The 22,275-nt window shown below is 45.7% G+C and overlaps 1 protein-coding gene across 10 annotated transcripts in view; it reads left to right on the forward strand.

Moving 5' to 3' along the window:
* FHOD3 (formin homology 2 domain containing 3) overlaps positions 1–22,275 on the forward strand; it is a 468,859-nt gene that overhangs the window by 47,607 nt on the left and 398,977 nt on the right. For all 10 annotated transcript variants that reach the window (XM_027068795.2, XM_053206689.1, XM_027068790.2 and 7 more), the window contains exon 2: positions 11,688–11,794. In XM_027068795.2, the coding sequence (XP_026924596.1) occupies positions 11,688–11,794 (107 nt within the window). The remainder of the gene's footprint in view (positions 1–11,687; positions 11,795–22,275) is intronic.

Consider the following 22,275-nt stretch of genomic DNA (forward strand, 5'->3'; position numbering starts at 1 on the left):
TGTATTTTATTAAAATTAAAAGCATTTGTGCTTCCAAGGATATCATTGAGAAAGTGAAAAGACAACCCATGGTTTGGGAGAGCATTTTGCAAATTGTATCTCCAAAAAAGGACTTGTATCCAGAATATATAACTCAACAACAAAAAGACAGTCCAATAAAGAATGGGTAAAGGATTTGAATAGCTATTTCTCCATGGGAGATCCACAAATGACCAATAATAAATACATAAAAAGATGCTCATGAAACACAGATCAAGCCCATGAGATACCGCCTCACACTCATTATGACTAGAATCTAAAAGAAAACAAGTGTTGGTGGAAAACAAGTGTTGGCAATTGGAACCTTCATGCATTGCTGGTGGGAAGGTAAAATGGTGTAGCCTGTTTGGAAAACACTCTGACAATTTCTGAAAAAGTATACTCAAGAGAAATGAAACATGTGTCTATATAAAAAGTTATACACAAATGTTTGTATTAGTATTGATAGTAGCCAAAAAGTGGAAAGAATCCGATGTCCATCAACTGAAGAGTGAATAAATCAGATTTGCCATATCCATACAATGGAGTATTATTTAGCAATAAAGGGAAGGCAGTACTTATAAATGCTATAATAGGGATGAATCTTAAAGACTTTACCCTCAGTGAAAAAAGCCAGCCACAAAAGACTACATATTGTGTGATTCCGTTTATATGAAAGGTCTAGAATAGGCAGATAAATCCATAAATCTTTTTAAAAATTTTTTTTTTTACATTTATTTATTTTTTAGAAACAGAGTGAGACAAAGCGTGAGTGGGGGAGGGGCAGAGAGAGAGGGAGACACAGAATCTGAAGCAGGCTCCAGGTTCTGAGCAAACGGTCAGCACAGAGCCTGATGCGGGGCTCGAACCCACAAACTGTGAGATCGTGACCTGAGCTGAAGTCGGACGCTCACCCGACTGAGCCACCCAGGCACCCCAATCCATAAATCTTTAAGACAGAAAGTAGATTAGTGGTTTCTGGGGGCTAGATGGGAGTGTGATTGTGGGAATGACGAGTTACTGCTCATGGATATGTGGTTTCTTGTTTGGGTGGTGAAAATATTCTAAAATTGTTGTGATGGAGGCACGAGGCTGTGAATGTACTAGAAGCCAGGGAATTGTACACTGTAACTGAGTTATATGGTATGTGACTTACGTCTCAATAAAGCAGTTACCCTAACAATGGAGGTAATGTAAGGATGTTTCTAGACAGTAGGAACTGAAGAAATTTGTTGTCAGCATACTTTCACTAATGAGGTACTAAAGAGAGTTCTTCAGGCAGAAAGAAATTGTCACAGATGGGAGCACAGAACGGCAGGAAGGAACGAAGTGCGAGAGAAGAGGTAAATACGTGGGTAAATTTCAATGAATATTGACTGCTCAAAACAATGCTATGTCATGGGGTTCAAAATACATTTCTCAGTATCTCAAAAGGTCTAGACCATACTAAAATAGCCTAGTGCCCTTAAATTGGGAAGTGATAATGCTCATTTTTAGTAGGTTACTTCTGATTTCAGGAAGCCATGTGATCATCTGTAGGGCAAATTACTAAAATAATAAATAAGGGGGCAGCTAAGAATGAATGGAATAATAGAAAAGAAATTGAAAGGAAATATGGAATAATAAAGAATAGTAGATTAACCCAAAATAATGGCAAAAAAGGAGGAAAAAGGAAACTGGAACATATAGATTTGAATGTAAATATAAGCAATCACTTTAGGTTAACAGACTTTGATTAAATACTTGTATTAAAAAACTAAAATCACTAGGGGCACCTGGGTGGCTCAGTTGGTTAAGCGTCCAGCTTCAGCTCAGGTCATGATCTCATGGTTTCTGAGTTCAAGCCCCGCGTCAGGCTCTGTGCTGACAGACGGGAGCCTGGAGCCTGCTTCGGATTCTGTGCCTCATCTCTCTGCCCCTCCCCTGCTCGTGCTCTGTCTCTCCATCTCTCTCTCTCAAAAATAAAAGTAAACATTAAAAAAAAAACTAAGATCATCAGATTGGACTAACAAAACTCATGTTCTTCTTAAAAGAGACACATCTTAAATATATGGGCCCCAAATGTTGTAAGTAAAACACTGGAAGAAGATAAGCCACGCGGCACTAATGTCAGAGAAGTGGTGTGGCTGTCCTGGTAACAGATGGCGTAATGTTTAAGGTGAGCAACATTACTGGAGAAAAGGAGGAAATCTCATACTGCTCAGGAAATATCAACCAATCAATCAATCAATCAATCAATCCAATGTTGATTGAATTAAAAGAAAAAAAAGAAACATTCACAGATAGTTAAAAGCAGCGTGGAGAGAAATCTGAGAATCCCGCGTAACAAACATGTAGCTGTTGAGGACATGTCTTTTCCATTTACCGGGCCATAAAATGAGTTTCAAGAAATTTCAAAGAATTGAAATCAGAGTATATTTGCTGACTGCAGAGAAATTAAGCTGGAGATCAGCAATAAAAAAAAAAAATACTTGAAAATCCTTAAATATTTGGGAAGTATGTAACACATTTCTAAATAACCCATGGATCAAAGAAGAAATCCCAGTGGAATTTAGAAAATACTGTGGACTGGAGAGAGTGAAAATAGGGCATATCAGATATTGTGGGCTGTAGCTAAACCCGACTTAGAAGAAAATTAGAGTCTTAAATGCACCTAGTTGAAAAGAAGAAAGACTGAAAATTGTTAAGATTTTAGATGTTAGAACAAAGCAGCATATTAAACACAAAGAATGTAGAAGGAAGGAAATTATTGAGATTAAAAAAACCAAAATGGTGGAAAAGCAACATAATGAAACCTTGGTGCTTTGAAAAGACTAATAGATGAATGAGGGTCCTCTCCTAAACTGTTAGAGAAAAATGGGAGGAAAGCACAAATTAGCAATATCAGGAATGAAAAGGGGATAGCACTGCAGATCTTGAAGACACAAAAAGCTGTAATCTTTAGGTACACCAGTGGTTTGTGAGATTTCTGCCATGTTTGTATTTAGGCCCAAACCTCCCAAAATTGATTTCTCTACTCAGCACCTCTACTTGTTTTAGACATGTTAACAGAAATCCCAATGTTATCCTGTCTCCCTGCCCCCAAGAGCTTTTTGTCTAATGTTTCTCATGTTTGTGAAAGGTATCACCAATATATATTAATTTGCTCCAGCAGGAAACTCAAGATTTTGCTTCTGTCTGTTGGATACACCACACCTAGTCAATCCCCATGTCTCTCTGGCTTTTCCTTCTCTCTTCCCTCTCTTGGCCTAAATCAGCCCTCTCCCTTCTCCTCTGTCCATCACCACAGCTTCCACCACTGTCCATCGCCCCTTCAAATTGTCCCCCAATTCCTGCAGTGGCATTTTCACTTGTCTTCTCCCTTCTGTCCCCACACTGCAAAGCTGGTCCTGCGGGCATCCATTTACAACCCTTTCACGGCTTCTTGTTTTCCTAGAATCAAGTCTAAAATCTCCTGTGGCCAGGACGACTCCTCTTCCACAGTCCTGGCCTTTCTTCTTTCAGTGTTCTGACTACTCACACTCCTCCCACATCAGGGCTTTTGCAAACTTCAGCTCCCTGCTCCCCAAACTTGTCCCGCCATGAAAACAAGAACAGACACAACAAAGGTGACCAACGCATTGTCCTCATTTCCCTGAACTCCCACCAGCTGTTCAGGAACCAGTCCCATCTACAGTGGGCGAGTGCTCCCTGGACTGTCATAATCATGGTCGGCTCCCCGGGACGTGGCAACATGCCTGGCATGGAGAATGAGCTCGGGAAAGGATTATTAATCTGCATTAGGGAATGGAAGAGTGATAATGGATCAATAATAATCCTGGAATGTAGCGCTGATACGGGTTTTCAAATGGACTGAAGTGAAACAAAACGGAAAAAGGCACCTGTAAACATAAGTAAATATTCCAGCCTCTTCAGGAGAGAAGTTTAATGCGTTCTTGGTTATTCATTTAATGATAAAAAGGTCTTTGAAAATAATTCAAATATTTACCAGATTATCACACCCCCTCAGTTTAAGCTCTTAATGGGAGAAATCTTGCCTTTGTCTTTGTTGTAGACTTTGGCAGAAGCCCTTGCCTTTGGTTAGTGAGCTGTACAGTTTTGTTGACTTAAATAGAAATCGGAGGCTTGATTTGGAAACTGCCTAAATCAATTTCAGGACATTGCTTCTCTTGCTGTAGTTGGTGGCCACAAATAACATAACTTACTAAAGGTTTCTGAGGAAGTAAAATCCAGCCTCTTTCAAAGTAAATATGTTCATATTACTTCATCATCCATATAGGCTGGATCTTCAAAAATATCCTTGTACTTTACCCTAAAACATTTATTAAAATACCTGTGATGTATTTGTTGTTCTGAATAAATTAAATGGGCACCTAGGGATTTAAAAGTTTGAAAAGGATTTGTTGGGGCTGGCCAGCAGGACCTGTTTTCTGATATCATGGAAATCAGTTTCATTTGGCCTTTCTGTAGGAAGACAGACCAACGTTACTTGTATTTTTTAAATATGTAAAATGACGTCTTTAGATGAAACTAATCATTTTTCATTGTGAAATGTCTTATATATACAAAGGAATAAATGCGAAAGGTTTGTACAGTCTGAAGGACAATGAAATGCATGCCATGTCCTTGCTATCCATCTTAGGAAATGACAGAGGGCAGCCACAACGTGCGTGCCCCCCCATCTTGTCCCTTTGCAGCGGTCCGTATGGGTTATGTGGGAGCCACAGCCCACAGATGGTTGAATGGCTGAGCCAGGGTTTTGTGCAGGTTTTATTAAGAAATTGTGAAAGGATCATGGGGCACTGCTTATTGGAAAACTCTCTTCCCTAACTTTTTTTGCTTGTCACCTAAGTCCAGTTCCTTGTCTTTGCTGTCTTTGGAAGGAGCCACAAAGTTTAAGGAAGCCACAAGCTTTGTAACAACAGATGTGACATTTGAGGGCGAAACGGGTGTAATGCTCTTAGAACTGACCAATGGAAACGTGCTGACGGCCTTTGTACTGCTCTTAGCGCTGGGAGGAGCCTCAAAGTGGGGCATCCAGGGGGCCCGCAGTCAACCGTGCTGGAGAGAGACGGGACCCACAGCCACGCTTCATTTCTGAGCCAGTAGTGGGGCCAGCTTTGTGGGTGTGTGACCAGTGCGGTCAGAAGGGCCCTATGCTTGCAGCTGCCATCTTGAAAGGCTTCATACTTTTCTCTTCAAATGCGCATTTTGTACAATGGGACGATGGAACACGCTCTAGAGGCTTGGAACCACAACCCATGCATCATTTTGCCTTTTGCTGCCCCTTCCCTCCCTGGGAGGGGTTCACAGCTGACTACTCTCCACTCTCTGATACTCCAGGCCTTTCCGCCAAGCACCTGCTGTTGTCCTCTATCCCCGGTAGGGGCTCCAGGAAGGACATGCATGATTTGTGGCATCTGAGGGCTGGGCATGATGGTGGCATTCCTTCATTGAGCTGGCAGTGTCCTGGTGTGTTCTTTGGGCACCTTGGTGGAGTGAGCTTCTCACCCACCACTGGTCTGGGCACTAAGCACTTCAAGTGTGAAGTTTCATTCCCTGGGGGCTGCGTGTCTGCTGTGGGTTGAGGTGGCCGGCTCATGGGAAGAAGAAATTGACCTAAAACAGCAATCATAAGATGTTGCTTCTGAGTCTGTGGGTCTACTGGGTGGTTCCTCCAGTTTGGGCCAGTGTGGCTGACACCTGCTGGGCTCTCTTGTGTCTGTCATCAGCTGGTGGGTCATCTGGAGGCTTGCTGATCCCTATTGGCCTCAGCGTGTGGCAGTTGGCAGGATGTCGGCAGGGGCAGCAGGAACAGACAGACATCCCGGAGGCTGGCTAACCCTGGCTTCTTCGTGTGCTGGCAGAGTTCCAAGAGCACTAAGCGAGGACAGCCCCAGGGGAACAAGTATTTTTCAAGTCTCTACTATGTCACATTTGCTACTGTGTTGGCCAAAGCAATACACAGGCCAACCCAGAGTCTAGGAGTAGAGAAGGAATCCACCTCTCGATGGAAGGAGCCACAAAATCATCTTGTAAGTGGTGTGGATCCAAGGACGGGAGGAAACCAATGAAATGACATTAACAAATGATATTTTGGGTTTCCTTTATTTTTTTTCTCTTAAAAATCAGTGTATGTGTTCCCGCTTCTGAACTATTACCAAACTTAGCTTCAAGGATAACCCCTTGTGTATATTTATAGAACAGTTCCATGCAAATCTATTTTATTGCCTACACTAAGGATCACTGGAGACCCGCTGCCAAACCCAGGTAATCATTAAGCTACCCCAGTAATATGCCACTTCGCTGGATTAATGAAAGAAAAGATTATACAGATCGAGACGTGACATCAGCCTTGTTTTAGATGTTTTCTTTCTTTTTTTGTGTTTTTTCCAGGGTGGTGAGTCTGCCTTTTCTTTTTGAATGCACTGTCTCTGTAGGAATAATCCAAAGAACCTGAGTGACCTTGGGCCACCTGTCTGTAAGGCGTGGAGGGCCTGTTTTAATGGTTTGTCAAGGTGGAGTGACACAAAATTCCAGGGTATTTGGAAGGGCCCCTCTTGTGGCTCTGTGAGCGACTCCCTCCTGAGCACCCCGCCTGCCCTCCCACCCCCACAGAATCCTGGCCACAGATTTATAGCCTGCAGCCCGATATAAAGTTTTCCTGTCACACCACCGTCCCTGCCGCTCGACTTCCCTAACGGCCGCACTTCTGGAACAGCCCTGTAACATTATCTTCCCACAGGGCTCCCTGCTTTGTCTTATGTCCTGAAGTGCCCGGCAGTGTCCTGGCCACTCTGCCCCCAGAGCCAAGGAAGGAGTGCAGGGGACATGCTGCCCGGGGGATCAGGGTTGACATGAAAATTGCTGGAGTCAGGAAATTCCAGGGCCCTTAAGTCATTCAGGAAGCCAGTTGACATGAGCGGCCAAGGATGGGGATCAGGTTGCCTTGGGGTTAGTAGGAATTGAGGATCCCTGTCAAGAAGTGGTGTTTCAGGGAGGTGTCTGAGTCCTCCATTGTGTAGGCAAAGTTTGGATGGTTCCGTCTGAATCTTTTTTTTTTTTTAATTTTTTAACGTTTATTTATTTTTGAGAGACAGAGGCAGAACACAAGTGGGGGAGGGACAGAGAGAGAGAGAGGGAGACACAGAATCTGAAGCAGGCTCCAGGCTCTGAGCTGTCAGTGCAGAGCCCCATGCTGGGCTCAAACTCACGAACCGTGAGATCATGACCTGAGCTGAAGATGGAGGCTTAACCAGTTGGGCCACCCAGGCACCCCTCGTCTGAATCTTGAGAATCTCCAGGTCGGAATGAACCTCCACTCACTCCGCATTCACGTTGTTGTGTTCTTTTGTAACTGGCCCTTCGTTATCCCTGACCAGATCGAAGAATTCATTTGCGTTTACTTATCAGTTTGCTTTTAAAGTGATACCCGAAGCTGACCCCCTTAAAGTATTTAGGGGATTTTACAGTTTCAGTGTGTCTGTCCAGCCCAGAAGCCCTTTATTCTTACTCCTTGGCTCATGTGATGGTTTAAATATTAATCTCATGTGTCTCGGGTGCACCGATGAGGTGGGGCTTGTGTTATGGAATGGAGCAGGCAGTGTGTGTTGACTTGTGTGGTATCTTCACAGGCCACCTGTGCTGTGGGGACCCCCGTTGTGCACGTGTATCCCGCTTGCTAAAGGCTGCGATGTCTGACGCTGACCCTTTCCTGTAGCTCCGCATACACTTCCTGACAGATTAAAAGGCACACGTTCATCTTTTCCGTTTTAGTTAAATTCACTAGCACAAATTACCCATCTGTTAATTAGGGGAGCAGGGTTGTGACACTGGCTTAGGAAGTAATGGCGGCCTTTCTTCTGGAGGGAGGACTGGGGCATTTCTATGGAGGCTGCTTGGGTCCCGGGAGCCCGTGGCTGCTAATTATAGAGAAGGAATACGACTGAGGATGAACGTCCACACATTATAACAGTTGGTTTAAATGGCTTTTTTTTCTCTCCTGCGTTCTATTTGTGTGTTATATTTACTCCATAAAATGATCTTTGAGGGGAGGAAGCGTTTATGTGTTCCTTGGTGCCCAGCCCGTGGCTGACATATAATTTTGTTAAAATGGAACTATGGAAAGGGTAGTAATGATGCCCTGAATGTGAGGAGAGGGATGATGAGAACAGGCAGTCCGGCTAAGCGTTTGGGATTCTGTTGTCAGAGGCTGGGAGATTGTGGGGTGTTCTGCTGTGGTTCCAGGCTGGCCGGGAGCGTCCGAGGCAGATACTCAGTGGGCCAGGGTGAAGGTGAATGAAGAAAACCAGGTCTTCGTATTCATCTCAGGCTCCTGAGAATAAAGTCAGAAGGTGTGGGATGGAGAGAATGTGCAAAGTGGCCATGGTGGCCAGTAAGAACGGGGCTGTATCTGCTGGTGGCGGGGGAGCCCTGCCTCTGCCCCCACTGAGGAGATCAGCATAGGGCTGGGTGGGGTGAAAGCCAGCACGGGGTCCTCCCTGCTCTCTCCACGCTAGGTGCCCCAACTGAATGAGTGGGAGGGCCACAAGCCGTGTATGCTGGAGCTGGCCCAGGTGGCCGGAGGGGGCTGAGAGATCAATTCTGGGGAATTTTGTGAGTGTGTTGTTGAGTGTAGCCATTATTAGAAATGAAATTATGTAAATGTACAATTAAAATAAGTTCTCTTAAAAACAAAGGTAATAAATACTCAAAATGTCACTTCTTAATGGTTTGATTGTATTGTACTGCTACCCATGCATTTGAGGTTCCTGACATCTCTTGTAACTCTGTGGTGAAAATACTGTATAATGGTGGGGTGCTATGTCTCTTTTTCCAACTCCACACTCAGTGACTTCACCTTGGTGGCTTGAAACCGGCCATGGTGGGAGTATTTATACCACATACATGTGCACGTTCTGCATCTTTCCACACCAGAGCACGCTTCCTCTCTGACTTTGTTCTGTCTGTCTGGCCTGAGTGTGGACCCCAGCCTCTGAATGACTCACACCCCCTTGAGGAGAAGCAGAAACTCTTTATCCAAAAGCCTCTTTCTCTGGACTCACACATTTCTGGGGGCTGAGGCAAAAGAAATTGTTATGGCTTACAGGGCTTTCCTTATCCCCATCTTCTGGTCTGTTGATTATAAGTGGGATTAAAGATAAGCACAAGTGTTGGTCCTCCCAACAGGACAGACTAAGTAAGTCTTCTTAGTTAACATCAGCAGGAGGTCGAAGCAAGACTGAGCTGTGGTGATTCTAGCTCGACACATGGTTTAGTGTTAATAGGTCCAGTTTCTGATGGAATTTTCCATCTAGGAGTGATCAAGTCTGATTTCAGTCCACAGGAGACCCTTGACCCAGGAGATGGCTTCTGCAGGAAATCCTTCCTGTCTGCCTCTTCCGCAGGCTGGGGGAGGCGGTTTTTCCGCGTGTTTCCCCTAAACCCTGGGCGCACCTCTCATGCCACAATACAGTGAGTTTGGCCAACTTGATCCTTGGGTTTGAATTCTTTTTCGGATCAGATGATCTATCTGTAAAATGCCAGTTAAGAATGCTGAACCTCACCAGCAGGCCTTGAGTAGTTAAGAGGGGCAGTTTGTTATTGGAGAAATAAAATAAGTGAATCGAATAGGATTAACCCCTTCAAATGATTTAGCTAGGTATTTCTTACAAATAATAAAAAACAAATTGCTTTCATTCTGTTGAGGATAACTAGGAACAGGAGCTGCGGGGTCTCTACAACAATCAGCAGCCTGTTACAGATGCCAATTCTAGACAAGTCGACAGCCTACCTTTCTCTTGTCAAGGATAATGAGCAAAGCTTTTCCATCAAAAGAGACTAATTCCTAATTCCTTGTTTGAAATCTCACTTATAGTGGGAGGATTACCAGGCATTTATCTAGATGTTTTAAAGCAGTTAAATACTTGCCTTCACTTTCCCCCAATCTCTTGTCATTTTGGAATAAGAGCCTCGGCTCATCAGGTAGATGAATACTGAGAACCACCCTTACAGCCCAGGAAATCAAGCATGGAGTTGGATTTCCTCATAATGTTCATCTTTAGTAAAATATTTTCCTGTATTTTAAGTGTATCGATCCCTCTAAATGTCCTGTAATGCTGGCTGCTGCAGCAACCTCAAAATCTGCATGATTTATCACAGAGAAGGCTCTTGTCTGGCTCTTGTCATCAGCCAGGATGGCTAGTGGATGCTGGGCGACAGAACGCTCTCTTCCACATGGTGATTAAGGAACCGGTGCTCCTCCTGTCCGGAGCGCTGCTGGTTTCTAGACTTTGGAGTCCTCCTCTGGCTTCTCTGCATCCGGCCAAAGGCAAGAGAAGAAAGGTGGATGTGCAGGGGTGCTAAGGCCGGCCTGTTGGGGGCCCTTTTTACTTTCACTGAAATTCCATTGGTTGGTACTCAGTTACATGGCCGTTAGCCCAACTGTAGGCTGGGATATGTGTTCTCTGTGCCCAGGAGGAAAAGAGAATGGGGTTGGCACACTGTGGCATTGTCTTGGCTATACCAGAACACTGAGATGACACATACTACATTTTGCAAGTGTGGTATTGTCTTTTTAAATTTCTTTTTATGTTTTTTAAAGTTAAAAAATTATTTATTTATTTATTTATTTATTTATTTATTTATTTATTTATTTAGAGTGCATAAGTCAGGGAAGGGGAGAGAGAGGGAGAGAGAGGGAGAGAGAGAGAGAGAGAGAGAGAGAGAGAGAGAGAGAGAGAATCCTAAGCAGGTTCCACGCTGTCAGCACAGAGCCCGATGTGAGGCTCAAACTCATGAACCATGAGATCATGACCTGAGCTGAAATCAAGAGTCAGATGCTTAAGTGACTGAGCCACTCAGGTGCCCCACAAACATGATATTTTCAAGTCCTCTGTAGGTTTGTGACCATAGAAGGACGCAGAGTGGCGTAGTGATCGAGAGCATGGCCAAGAATCCCTTAGTTTCCTCATCGTTAAAGGGGGATGACAATAGAAATGGATAGGGTTTGTGTGAGCATCCGATGATGTAATATATGTAAAATACTTAGAATTGTGTATGGAACATAATTAACAACATGTAAGTGCTAAATAAGTTGAAAAAAATTAGACTAGTAACAAAGGGACCTAATGTCTCCTTCGGTACGTTGTAATTTGGATCGGCTGTCATTCACGTGGAGAATGGCTCTTTTAGTTCAACTGTAAAAATGCTCATTGAGCAACTACTCATCATAATGTGCCAGGTATGACCATAGAATCTGAATGAGCAGGCTTCTCACTCAATCAAAGGAAATGACATGTTCTGTGACTCTTAATCTGTGGTCACATCAGCATTATGATTTTGGTTTCCATGCAGCACATCCTCCATGGCTATTCCTGGGGCCCTCAGAGTGGAAAGTGACATTGGCACCAGAGGGCTCCTTCTCCTCCTCTGTCCACATCGACCAGACGGTGTCAGTGCCACTCCCTCAATCGGTGTTATTTCTGTCTACTCACAATGGAGTTTGCTCCCAATTTGTTTGTACTAACACATAACCTCTCCAAGTTATGATCCAAATTTCAGAATAATGCTTGATTTCAAAAGACACATGAGGGCAATGTGAAGTGATTTCTCCATACAAAGTCCCCATCCCAGGAGGAGGCTGGGCTTAAAGGCTCTTTCTCTTGCAGCTCGACGACTGCACGCTACAGCTCTCCCACAATGGCGCCTACCTGGACTTGGAATCCACCCTGGCAGAGCAGCGGGACGAGCTGGAAGGCTTCCAGGATGATGCTGGGTAAGAGCGACGGTTGTCCCTGCTGACTAGTCCCAACTTTCCAAGATATGGGGGGTACATTAAGGCCTTAAAATATTCAGGGGAAACCACCATAGCTTTGACAGTCTCTTCACTCACAGGCAAAAGAAGGGAGATGCAAGTGACTGACCAGTAGTATTTGCAAACCCTTTTGTATTTTGAGTTATTCTTCTTGACGAGGGGGCAGGGAAATTTCTGGCATAGTTTAGTTAAGCGGCTTGTAAGTTTTTTCTAAGTTTATTTTTTTATTTTGAGAGAAAGGGAGAGCATAAGCAGGAGAGGGGCAGAGAAAGAAGAGAGAGAATCCCAAGCAGGCTCCATGCTATCAGCACAGAGCCTGATGTGGGGCTCAAACCCGTGAAACTGTGAGATCATGACCTGAGCGGAAATCAAGGATCAGACTGAGCCACCCAGGTGCCCCTAACTTGTTTTTTTTTTTTAAGCCAGATATAATTAAATTAATATTTTCTAGATTTTAGTAGTTGACAACTATTTTAAGCATTGTTTGTAATATCTTTCTGGGTATTTAGTTTCCTTGGAAGATGCCCTAGTAGTTTATTTTGTCCTATATCATCTTTTGAACTCATCACAGTGGGGAAAATAATTAGTAGTTATGTTAATCAACATCAAGTTACTTTCAGCTTACATTTAGAATGCTTAATACTTCTGATTGCTGTGAATCTGAATACAACAATACACATAAAAAATCAGAGATGTGTACAGAAAGTAAAATCACCGTAGGAATATGAACATATGGTCAGCTGTTCCTGTATTTATGAGGTTATTGAAATAGCCTTTTGATTGGGGCCCCCTGCCTTCCTTTCTGTTCTCATCCACTCAGAATCAAGTATATCTCTGATTTCATCACCTTCCTCCTTAGAAACCTTCAGAGATTTCTTGTTGCTTCCAAATAATGCTTAGCTGTATTAATCTGATGTTCGAGGATCTCTGCAAAAGTTGCTCTGAAGCTGCCTTGCCCAAGTTAAAAATAGATTACAGCCAGGTGAATATTGATTCTTCACGAATGGCTCAATAAATGAGGGAAAGTGGGAGCCTTCTTAGTTTTCTACCTGACCCTAGTTTTCCCTGCCTTAACACCTGCCACAATTTACAGTCCTTTATCCCTTAATTGTCTCCCAATTATCTGCTGCTAAAGCTCTACTAGGTCAGAACTGGGCCTGTCTGAATATCTGTCACCTAGCTTTTTTTCAACACATTATAGGTACTTACTGAACATTGGTGACCAGGTGAATGGCAGGATTCCACAATGGAGTCCTGAAAAACATGACCATGAGCCCTAAGGCTAGGGTCCTTGGTAGGAACCAGCAGGTCCTTGTTAGGAACCAGCCGTGTGTGGGAACAGACCTGAAAACTATGATAGGCCGTACACACAGGAGGGGTATCATTATTATGTCACAGCAGATTCTATTCATCATCATTAAAAAAATTAACATTATTAGATTGATAGACTTGAGAAGATTCCATTGCTATAGTTGTTTTTTAATGTGTATTTATTTTTGAGAGAGAAACAGAGTGTGAGTGGGGGAGGGGCAGAGAGAAAAGGAGACACAGAATCTGAAGCAGACTCCAGGCTCTGAGCTGTCAGCACAGAGCCAGAAGTGGGGCTCAAACTCACGGATCGTGAGATCATGACCTGAGCTAAATAAAGTTGGATGCTCAACCGACTGAGCCACTCAGGAGTCGCACCCATTGCTATGGTTTTTACCAAGTGTTTGACAATGACATCCCTTTATATAAGATGTGAGAATTCAGGCTGGATGACCGTCTAATTGGATGACTTCACTCCAGGAGTGTTATGAGTAGACTGCTGTCAACCTGAAAAATGTCTCTATTGGTGTTATAGTTGAAGACCATGCCCTGTTTGATTTTTTTCTTTATCCAAATTTGAATTATTTGGAGTTGGGAGCTTAGGGGAAAAAAGCAACACTACATTAGACACCAGTATCAAGAGTTAAAAATGGAGAAGAATATAACATTTACAGAATGCCTGCTATGCTAGCCACTATACCAACCACCTTATTCACGGCATGTGCATTTAATAGTTCATCTTAGTGGTCATGTGACTGGATTTGGTTGTTTCTGTTTTTCATCTGAAACAACTGAGGGTCAGGAGTTAAATTACATGTCCTAGGAGACAGAGTCGGTAGAGGGTAGAGCCTAGTTTGAACACAGGTAGACTGATTGCAAGTGTGTATTCCCCCAGCCATCCCGAGAGCTTCCGGGCAAAGGCATTTCAGGTTTACTCAGGATGTGCATTGGCACCTTGGGTGACATAGGTTGGTTCATGCAAGGACATCATTGGTCCCAGGCTAAAACGCTGGATTTAGTTCAAATAGCACTCAAGCACACTGCACGGAGGCTCCAGAGAAGACACATTTGCTGCCATCATCTGGCACTGTCCGCGTCAGCCGTCAGGTGCAGCCGTTCCTCAAGAGCCAGGAACCCTGCTGTAAGCTCCCAGAGGAGATCCTGGGGCTTTACTTTCTCACTCCGTTCCTTTGTGAATCATCACCTGGCCATCGGTCCATCTGAGGGGACCAGCCATGACCCCATTTCTGCACCCTAAACCTAAGATGAATCATGGCAAGAGAAGAAGGCAGGACTCATACGTGGGAAACTGTGAACAGGAGAAAGTAGCCAGACCATGCTGGGTAGCTGTGCTTTTGGTAGGTGGGCTCCAAACTCACCCAAGATGGGGCTTTGTATCGTCTTTGAAAAAGCCTGGGTCTGTGGTGACCCACCCCTTGTCCTTTGGAATGTACTCAGGATGACATTCCTTTTTGTCCAGAAGAGTATGAAGAAGCTACCTTTACTGACATTGGTGGGGAGACTCCTCTGTCCCTGGCCTAGGTTGCAGAAGATAGGCCAGGGTGATGCTGTCCTGGCATTGCCGGGTCACTCTGTTGTCTCTGGGTCATTTACCGCCACTGAGCTCTGGCAGCATGTGGCAAATTGCTGGGAACTAGCTGCAAGCAGCCTGAAGGCTGAGTCCCACACAGGTGGGACGTGTCTGGGTACATACACCTGCAGTGTCATTTGTGCTGAGTGTCCCTGCTAAGTCCTCTCCTAGGAGGTGTGGCATTTGGCAAAGGTCATGTGCCTAAAAGCTCATGTCTCCCACAAATGGCAGTTAAAGCATAATTTCTTTCTAGTTAAGAATTGCCTTTTTGAGGTATGAAAAGGGCAAATGAAACCATTCTTTCTCTTGATTTGTGTGAATTACAGCAAAAATCTGCTAATGTTGTGACCGTATAATGAAGACGTGTGGCAGGTAGTGTGCAAACGGTAGGGTTTTTTGTACAGTGTGTTCTGAGAGAATTTTCCTTGCTGGAGGAGTTTCTTTGTTCTTGTCCATTATCCTGCTCTTTTATGCCAAGACTAAAAATTAACTCACTGCTTGTTTAGAATTATCACGTAAGCTATCGCTAACTGGAGAAGAGGAGAAAGACCTTCAAAGGTAGAAGGACAAAGCAATTATTATGCTGCCAAAATGGAGCCAGGTCGATTTATTGCCTTCCAAGGCCAGGGAAATCAGCAGCCACAGCATGGTGTAGTGGAAACAGAAGCCCTGAACCCCCTGGATTATTATTCTTGACCTGCCATTGTGTGACCTGGTACAAGCCACTTTATCTCTAATAGGGGTTTATAAAATTTATTTATAAAATGAGGACAGTATTACCCAAGTCCATTTCCCTCCCCATGTCAGTGGGGATCCCAACAAGGTCTCTGGCACCGGAGGAGAGCACGGTGGGGAACAGCACGGCGTAGTGGTTGAGGACATGGGCCCTGTGGTTAGTCTCATGGCTGTGTGACCGTGAGGATGCTACTTCACCTCTCAGAACCTCAGCTTCCTAGTAACTGGGGATAATCCTATCACATCCTTGTTGGGTTGATGCAGGCAAAGCTATGATGATGTGTAGTATCTGAAACATTAAGCTAGTTCCCAGCATAGAATACAAACTCAGAAGTAGTATCCTCTACTATAATTACAGTTAGAATTTGAGGAGATACACTGAAACGGGAATCACTGGATTTTAGACCTGGAGGGGCCCACGCGGGTGAACCGCTCTGAAATCTCCTTTCTTCAAGTTAGGGCAACCGAGGCGAGATCCTTGCCCGCAGGGCAGAGCGGGGCCAGAAAGACTGCCCCCGCCTCTTTTTTGCTTATTTCCACCTCCTTTGAACTCTGAAAGAAAACCAGCGCCAGCCGGGGGGCACAGGGATCTGTCACAGAGAAGGTGGGGCCAGAGGTTGGCCCTGAAGAGGGTAGTGGCTTTGCGAGGTCGAGGGGGCCGTTGCAGGGAATGCAGCAGAGCTACGAGGGTCTCGAGGAGCACAGTGCTGCCGAGTGCTCTGAGGACCAGTGTGGCTGTTGCACGTGGGGCATGTGTTCCCGGGGCTCCTGCCTTTGTCTCAGTCACTCAGGGTGCTCACCTTTGGCTCCGTTCAGGTCTGCGTCTGAAGGTCCGCTCTGATTCCTTCCCAGGTCCTCATCTGCCAGTGGGGCTGCTAACTGCTCCCCGCCACCATACCTGTCCTCACAGGGCTGAGTGGTGGTGGGGAAGTCGGGGGCCAGCCGTGTGGGGTAGTGGTGGGGGGTGGGGAGAGCTTGGCAGTGTGAGGGTTGTGGCTCAGACAGGAGGGTGTCAGGCCAGGCAGGGCTGGAAAGGGCTGAACGTTCGCAGGTACTTAGAGCCAAATACTCCTGGCCAAAGCTGCCTAGAAATGCTGGCTTCTAGGTGCCTGCTTCAGGAAGTTGGCGTGGGGCCCGGGATCCTGGCCTCTTGGGGAGCTCCTCAGGTGGTCTGATGTTCGCTCAGGCACCTACAGCACAGTCTTGGAGAGTATGAGCACCACCTGAGGAGCTTTAACAGGTTCCCTCCCTGCCCAGCTTCAGACCAATGAAATCAGAACTTGGGGGTGGGCCCAGGCAGAGGTGCTTTTAAAGCCCTCCAGGACTGCCTGGAAAGACCATTCCTGAAAATGCTGCCGGAAGTTGAGTGAGGGAGTGTGACCCCCCCCCCCCCCCCCCCCCCCCCCCGCCAACGCTGAGCAGACGACGGTGCAATGGGGAATGCTCTGTGTGCACTTGAATGCAGGTGGGGGAGCCCGTCTGCTGGGGCGTCAGCTTTGCAGTCGATGTGCTTCGGGGCCCTGAGGGGTTGGGGGGAGCTCTCATTTGACGCTTAGATGCCTAACTTCTTGACCTGTAGCTCATGAGCCTCCAGAAACTATGTGTGTGTGGGTCCACGAACCCCTGACGTTTCTGTGCAGTTTGTGCACATGCAAAGTTTTGGATGGGGGAAATCAGCAATGAAGAGCTGAGCACTGAACTTGCCAGGATGGCACCTTTTGTTCGGAAGGGCTGGTTGTCTCCCTCAGGGCGACCAGGGGCGGGCAGGCTTGGTGGTCTGCAGTTTGAGCCTTGCCCACACTGAGAAGACAGCAGACCGTAACCTTCAGTGATTTGCCAAAGGAGCCTCAGGCCCCAGGCCTGCACTCTCAGCTGAAGGTAATCCCTTACGAGGAAAAGGGGGAAAACTGCTCGTTGCTTCCTATCCATGCCCTAACCGGAGTCTCTTTCAACTTGGGAGGAGTTTTGTGTATAGTTTGTTTTTTCAGGTTCAATAGGTTTTTAGATGTAGGTTCAGTATGTATTTTAGGTGATTTCTGTATTCTAGACCTAGAAACAAAGGAGACACAGGTAAAGATGTGACTGGATAAGGTTTTTAACCCCCACATCACACCGCAGGACAGGAAGATTACACGTTCCTTCAAACTTGACATTTTTGGGATACAAAGAATTCTTTGAGAATCTATTGAAAGGCTGTGAAACTTCTCCCCACGCAAAACCTTGTCCACCAGTCCTAGGCCAGTGCTAGGCTGCCTATCAGTAACCTGGAGGAAACCTGCTTAGAAATGCTGACTTCTAGGCAACTGGGTAGCTCAGTCGGGTACGCATCTGACTCTTGATTTTGGCTCAGGTCACGATCTCACAGTTCGTGAGTTTGAGCCCTGCGTTGGACTCTCTGCTGACAGTGTAGATAGAGCCTGATTGGGATTCTCCCTTTCTCTGCCCCCGCCCCCCCCACCTTTCTCTCAAGATAAATAAGCTTAAAAATATATATATATATATTTTTAAAATGCTGGCTTCTAGGCACCTACTGCAGGAGGCTTGGTGTGGGGCCTGGGATTCTGGCCTCTTCAAGAGCTCCTCAGGGGGTCTGATGTTTGGTCAGAAGCCTATAGCATAGGCTCTCCGTCTTGGAGAGTACGGCCACCACCTAAGCAACTTTAACAGTTTTTCTTCCCGCCCAGCTTCAGACCAATAAACTAGGAACTTGGGTGGTTGGCCCGGGCAGTGGTGCTTTTTAAAGCCCTTCAGGGCTGCGTGAAGGAGACAGTTTTGTAGGAAATTGGACAGGAGAGAATGAACTCCTATGCTGAGTGGACTGTGGGAGTGGAAAGGCTCTAAGTAGCTTCAAATGTCAGATTGCATCCCTGGACAAAGATGGCATCAGGTGGGCCTGGGTGAGCTGAGGTGGGCTCTGGGCTTTAAGGTGTGGGTGGGCGTCAGAAGAGACCTGAATTGCAAAGAAGGAACCCTCCCAGAAGTCAATCAAGTACCAGGGAGGGTGGCCGCTGTGACCTAGTGTACCTGAACCTGATAGCTGAGGAAGGCGGGGTTGGGGGGTGGTTTGGGGTATGTGGTGGGAAGGGGGGGGTGCTGTGAATCTAGAGCTGTGGCACTAGTTGACGGATTACAGCAAAACATGAGTAAAATGGGCTACATGACATTTATAGCTGGGTAACAGTGACTTGAGAAAAGTAGCAAGGTTCTGGGGTGGGAGCCATCTGGGGAGAGGGAGAGGGCTCCTGCAAATTAGGTTGTGTCGAGCCATACTCGAGGTATGAGGTGACCAGGTGAGACACATTGGCCTGGGACCCAGGTGAGAAGCATCAAGGGCCAGGGAGGCTGGGGTGATCCCTTGGAGGAAGGGAGTTGTAAACCTAAAACTTCTCTTTAAAAACGAGGTCCAATTAAAACGAGGGTAATTAGGGCCATTTGAAGGATGATGTGTTGATGACAAGACGCTCATAGGCGCCCGGACTTATTTTATCCTTCTACTTTGCCGTCTTTAGGATGTGACTTCCATCTTTCCTATTTGATCACCCTTCAAATATGGCTGCTCGTCTTCTAGCATCATTAAGGCAAGAAAGCATGTAGTGGTTAGGGTAGCTCTCGAACCAAAATAGGAAGGTTTAAAGATAAGTTTGGGGGTACTTGTGTGGCTCAGTGGGTTGAGTGTCCGACTTGGTTTTGGCTCGGGTCAGGATCCCAGGGTTGTGGTATGGAGCCCCGCCTGGGGCTCCATGTGGAGTATGGAGATTGCTTAAAGTTCTGTCTCTCTCCCTCTGCCCTTCTCCTGGGCTCCTACTCTGTCTTAAAATAAATAAATAAATAAATAAAACAAATGGAAAAAGAGTAAGATGAATTTGTTTCTTGTTTAAGAGTTCAAACGTAGACAGTCATCCTTAGGTCTGGTAGAACAGCTGTCATGTCCTCAAAATCCTTCCATCTGTGTGTCCAGAGTGGTTTCTTCAGCTTTTAACTTCTCCTCTGCCTCCCAGCTCCTGGGAAGAAGGACAGCGGGATGTGTGTCCATTCCTTGTACACATAACTTTGCTGTGAAGTGAGAGGAGTTCTCTTTTCCTGTCTTGAGGCGGGATGTACCTTTTACCTTGGCATATCCTGTGCTCTCCAGCACAAAGTAGACACCTTTGAACATGGGTGGACCAAGGGAATGAAGGAACATCAATCTGGGAGGCAGATATAGGGAGGTGATAGTTCAGGCTTTGGGGTCAGACTTGCTGGGAGGAGCCTGAGCTCTTTGAATTTCTAGCTGTGTGACCTGAGCAAGGTTGCTTAACCTTTCTGGGCCTTAAGTTCCTCACTGTAAAAATGGCCATGTAACCTACTTCGTAGTAATCTTGTGAAGACCAAATCTGCATAGAGAGAGGCCTGGTACCCAGGTGAGAAGCATTAAGGACCAGAGAGGCTGGGGTGATCCTTTGGAGGAAGGGAGTTGTGAACCTAAAACTTGTCTTTAAAAATGAAGTCTAACTAAAAAGAGGGTAGTTACAGGCCTGGCACATAATAAGCTTTCCGTAAATGTTAACAATTTAGGATTATTGTCTGAACCCAAACTGACCTAGTATCCTATTGGGAGCAGAGGAAAAGTATATCTGTGATTTAACTTCCTCAAAGTTTTAAGCTGTGAAACAGGAGATGCGGGCATATTTACTGGAAAAAGTGGGGATTAAATAATTAGATACCTTTATTTCTCTAAAGCGAAAAGAATTAGCCAAAAGATTGTAGAGTCAGTGAAAGTGAGAGGGTCACATATTAAATAAAAATCTTTCTCTAGTATGTCCAGTAAGACAGCTGTGGAGGGAGGGAAGTAATCAGATTTAAAGGGTCCTTATGATTGGTGTCCTCCATGCATTGACCTTTGATACATTTTTAACCTTTTTTTTTTTTTGACACTTATTTTCAAGAGACCCAGTGTGAGTGGGGGAGGCGCAGAGAGAGAGAGCGCGAGACACAGAATCTGAAGCAGGCTCCAGGCTTTCGAGCCCCATGCTGGGCTCGAACTCACTAACCGTGAGATCGTGACCTGAGCTGAAGTTACACGCTTAACCGACTGAGCCACCCAGGTGCCCCAATCTTTGATACATCTCTAAAACCTGAAACTTGCTGTAATTCTTGAATTCTTCGAATAAACCTAATTTGGTTAGCCAATATTTTCTTCATTTGCATCATAATTTTTTAAAACCTCTCTTCCCCCATTTATTATTTTTTAAATGCTTATTTTGAGAATCCCAAGCAGGCTCCATGCTGTCAGCACGGAGCCTGACGTGGGGCTTGATATTGCAAACCGTGAGATCATGACCTGAGCTGAGATCAAGAGTCGGATGCTTCACTGACTGAACCACCCAGGTGTCCCTGCATTGTAATTTTTTAATGCGTGTGCTTTTTTGTTAGGTTCTTAGCCTTGAGGTTAAGCCAGTCTCTAAGAATGCCTCTCTTGACCCTTTGTAAGCTCTGGGGAAGGTTACCTAGTGAGGTGACCCTGCAGCAAAGGGCAGGATGGTGCAGGTGACTCTGGAGTCGTCCTGCTTTCAGCCTGGGTCTGTTCCACCAGCCATGTGACTTGATGCAGTTGATCCCCTTTCTCCAAGCTTTACTTTCCTCATCTGCAGAGTGGGCATAGCCATGACACCCACATCAAAGGTGGGAGAAATGGGGGGTGGGGTGGGAGGTGAAGGACACCTTCTGTGGACCTGCCTGCATGATCACCACTTCCCTCCGCCTAGGCTAGTCCTCTTCTGTGCTAGGAATTCCTGGGATTTGGAGCCTCCTTTGTCTCAGGGGACTGCTGCTGCCATGGCCCCCAATTCCACACAGGTTTCTTTCACTGAGGCTTTTGTGTATGGGGGCAGGCGGAGAAGGAGGTAGAATGTTGAAGCAGAGGAATTATAAGTGCTAAACTATGAAATAGGCCTTTTTTTCTGTGGTCATTCATTTTTAAGATTATTTAGTGGGGGGCACTGCGGAGGGGACAGGGAGAACCCCAAGCAGGCTCTGCACTGTCAGTGCAGAGCCCAATGCGGGGCTTGAACTCCTCAACCACAGGGTCATGGCCTGAGTGGTGAGGTCATGATCTGAGTGGCAACCACGAGTCAGACACTTAACCGACTGAGCCGCCCAGACGCCCCTGTTCTGTGGCCTTATAAATTCCCTTAGGGTTTAGCATAACCAAGCCGATTGCTTGCTTTCTCAATGTACAAGCACAGAAAAGAGGACCCCTCCAGTATGGTGTGCCTGCCATCGCTTCCTCAGGAAGACCGTCCTTGTTTGCGTGCAAGTGCCTGGAATCCCAGAGCAACCATACCACATGCCTACTGTGGGACCGGAGAGTTCTGTGGGAAAACAAGCACTTCCTCAACATTGGATTTTTGTCATTGTTTAAAGATAAAAGCAGGGCTATCAATTGGCCCTTCTGACTTTTTCCAGAACCTGAGGTTTTCTGAAATATTTTACCCAGCCATTCCCTACTTTCCCCCCACATCTGGGCATCTAAAGCATGTACTTTGTCTCCATACTTTATTTATTGACTCATAACTCCTGATAACATGAGTTACAGAAAATCTTCCAGATCTGTGGACTTAGGGTTGGCTATTACTCATAATTAGGGTCTGGCCTTCACTCTTTGATTCTCTGGTCACTGTTCCAAGCATGGCTTCTGCCCATCTCTGGGTGAAACTACACACTTGGTGGCTGCTCCCTGCCCCACCGTCCCGGAACCCATTTCCTGTTGCCTTTTTCAGAACACACTGAAGTCTTCTCCCTCATTCTGTTTCATGCGCTTAGGACTTTC

This window comes from Acinonyx jubatus, chromosome D3 (assembly GCF_027475565.1).
Source record: "Acinonyx jubatus isolate Ajub_Pintada_27869175 chromosome D3, VMU_Ajub_asm_v1.0, whole genome shotgun sequence".
Classification (NCBI taxonomy): domain Eukaryota; kingdom Metazoa; phylum Chordata; class Mammalia; order Carnivora; family Felidae; genus Acinonyx; species Acinonyx jubatus.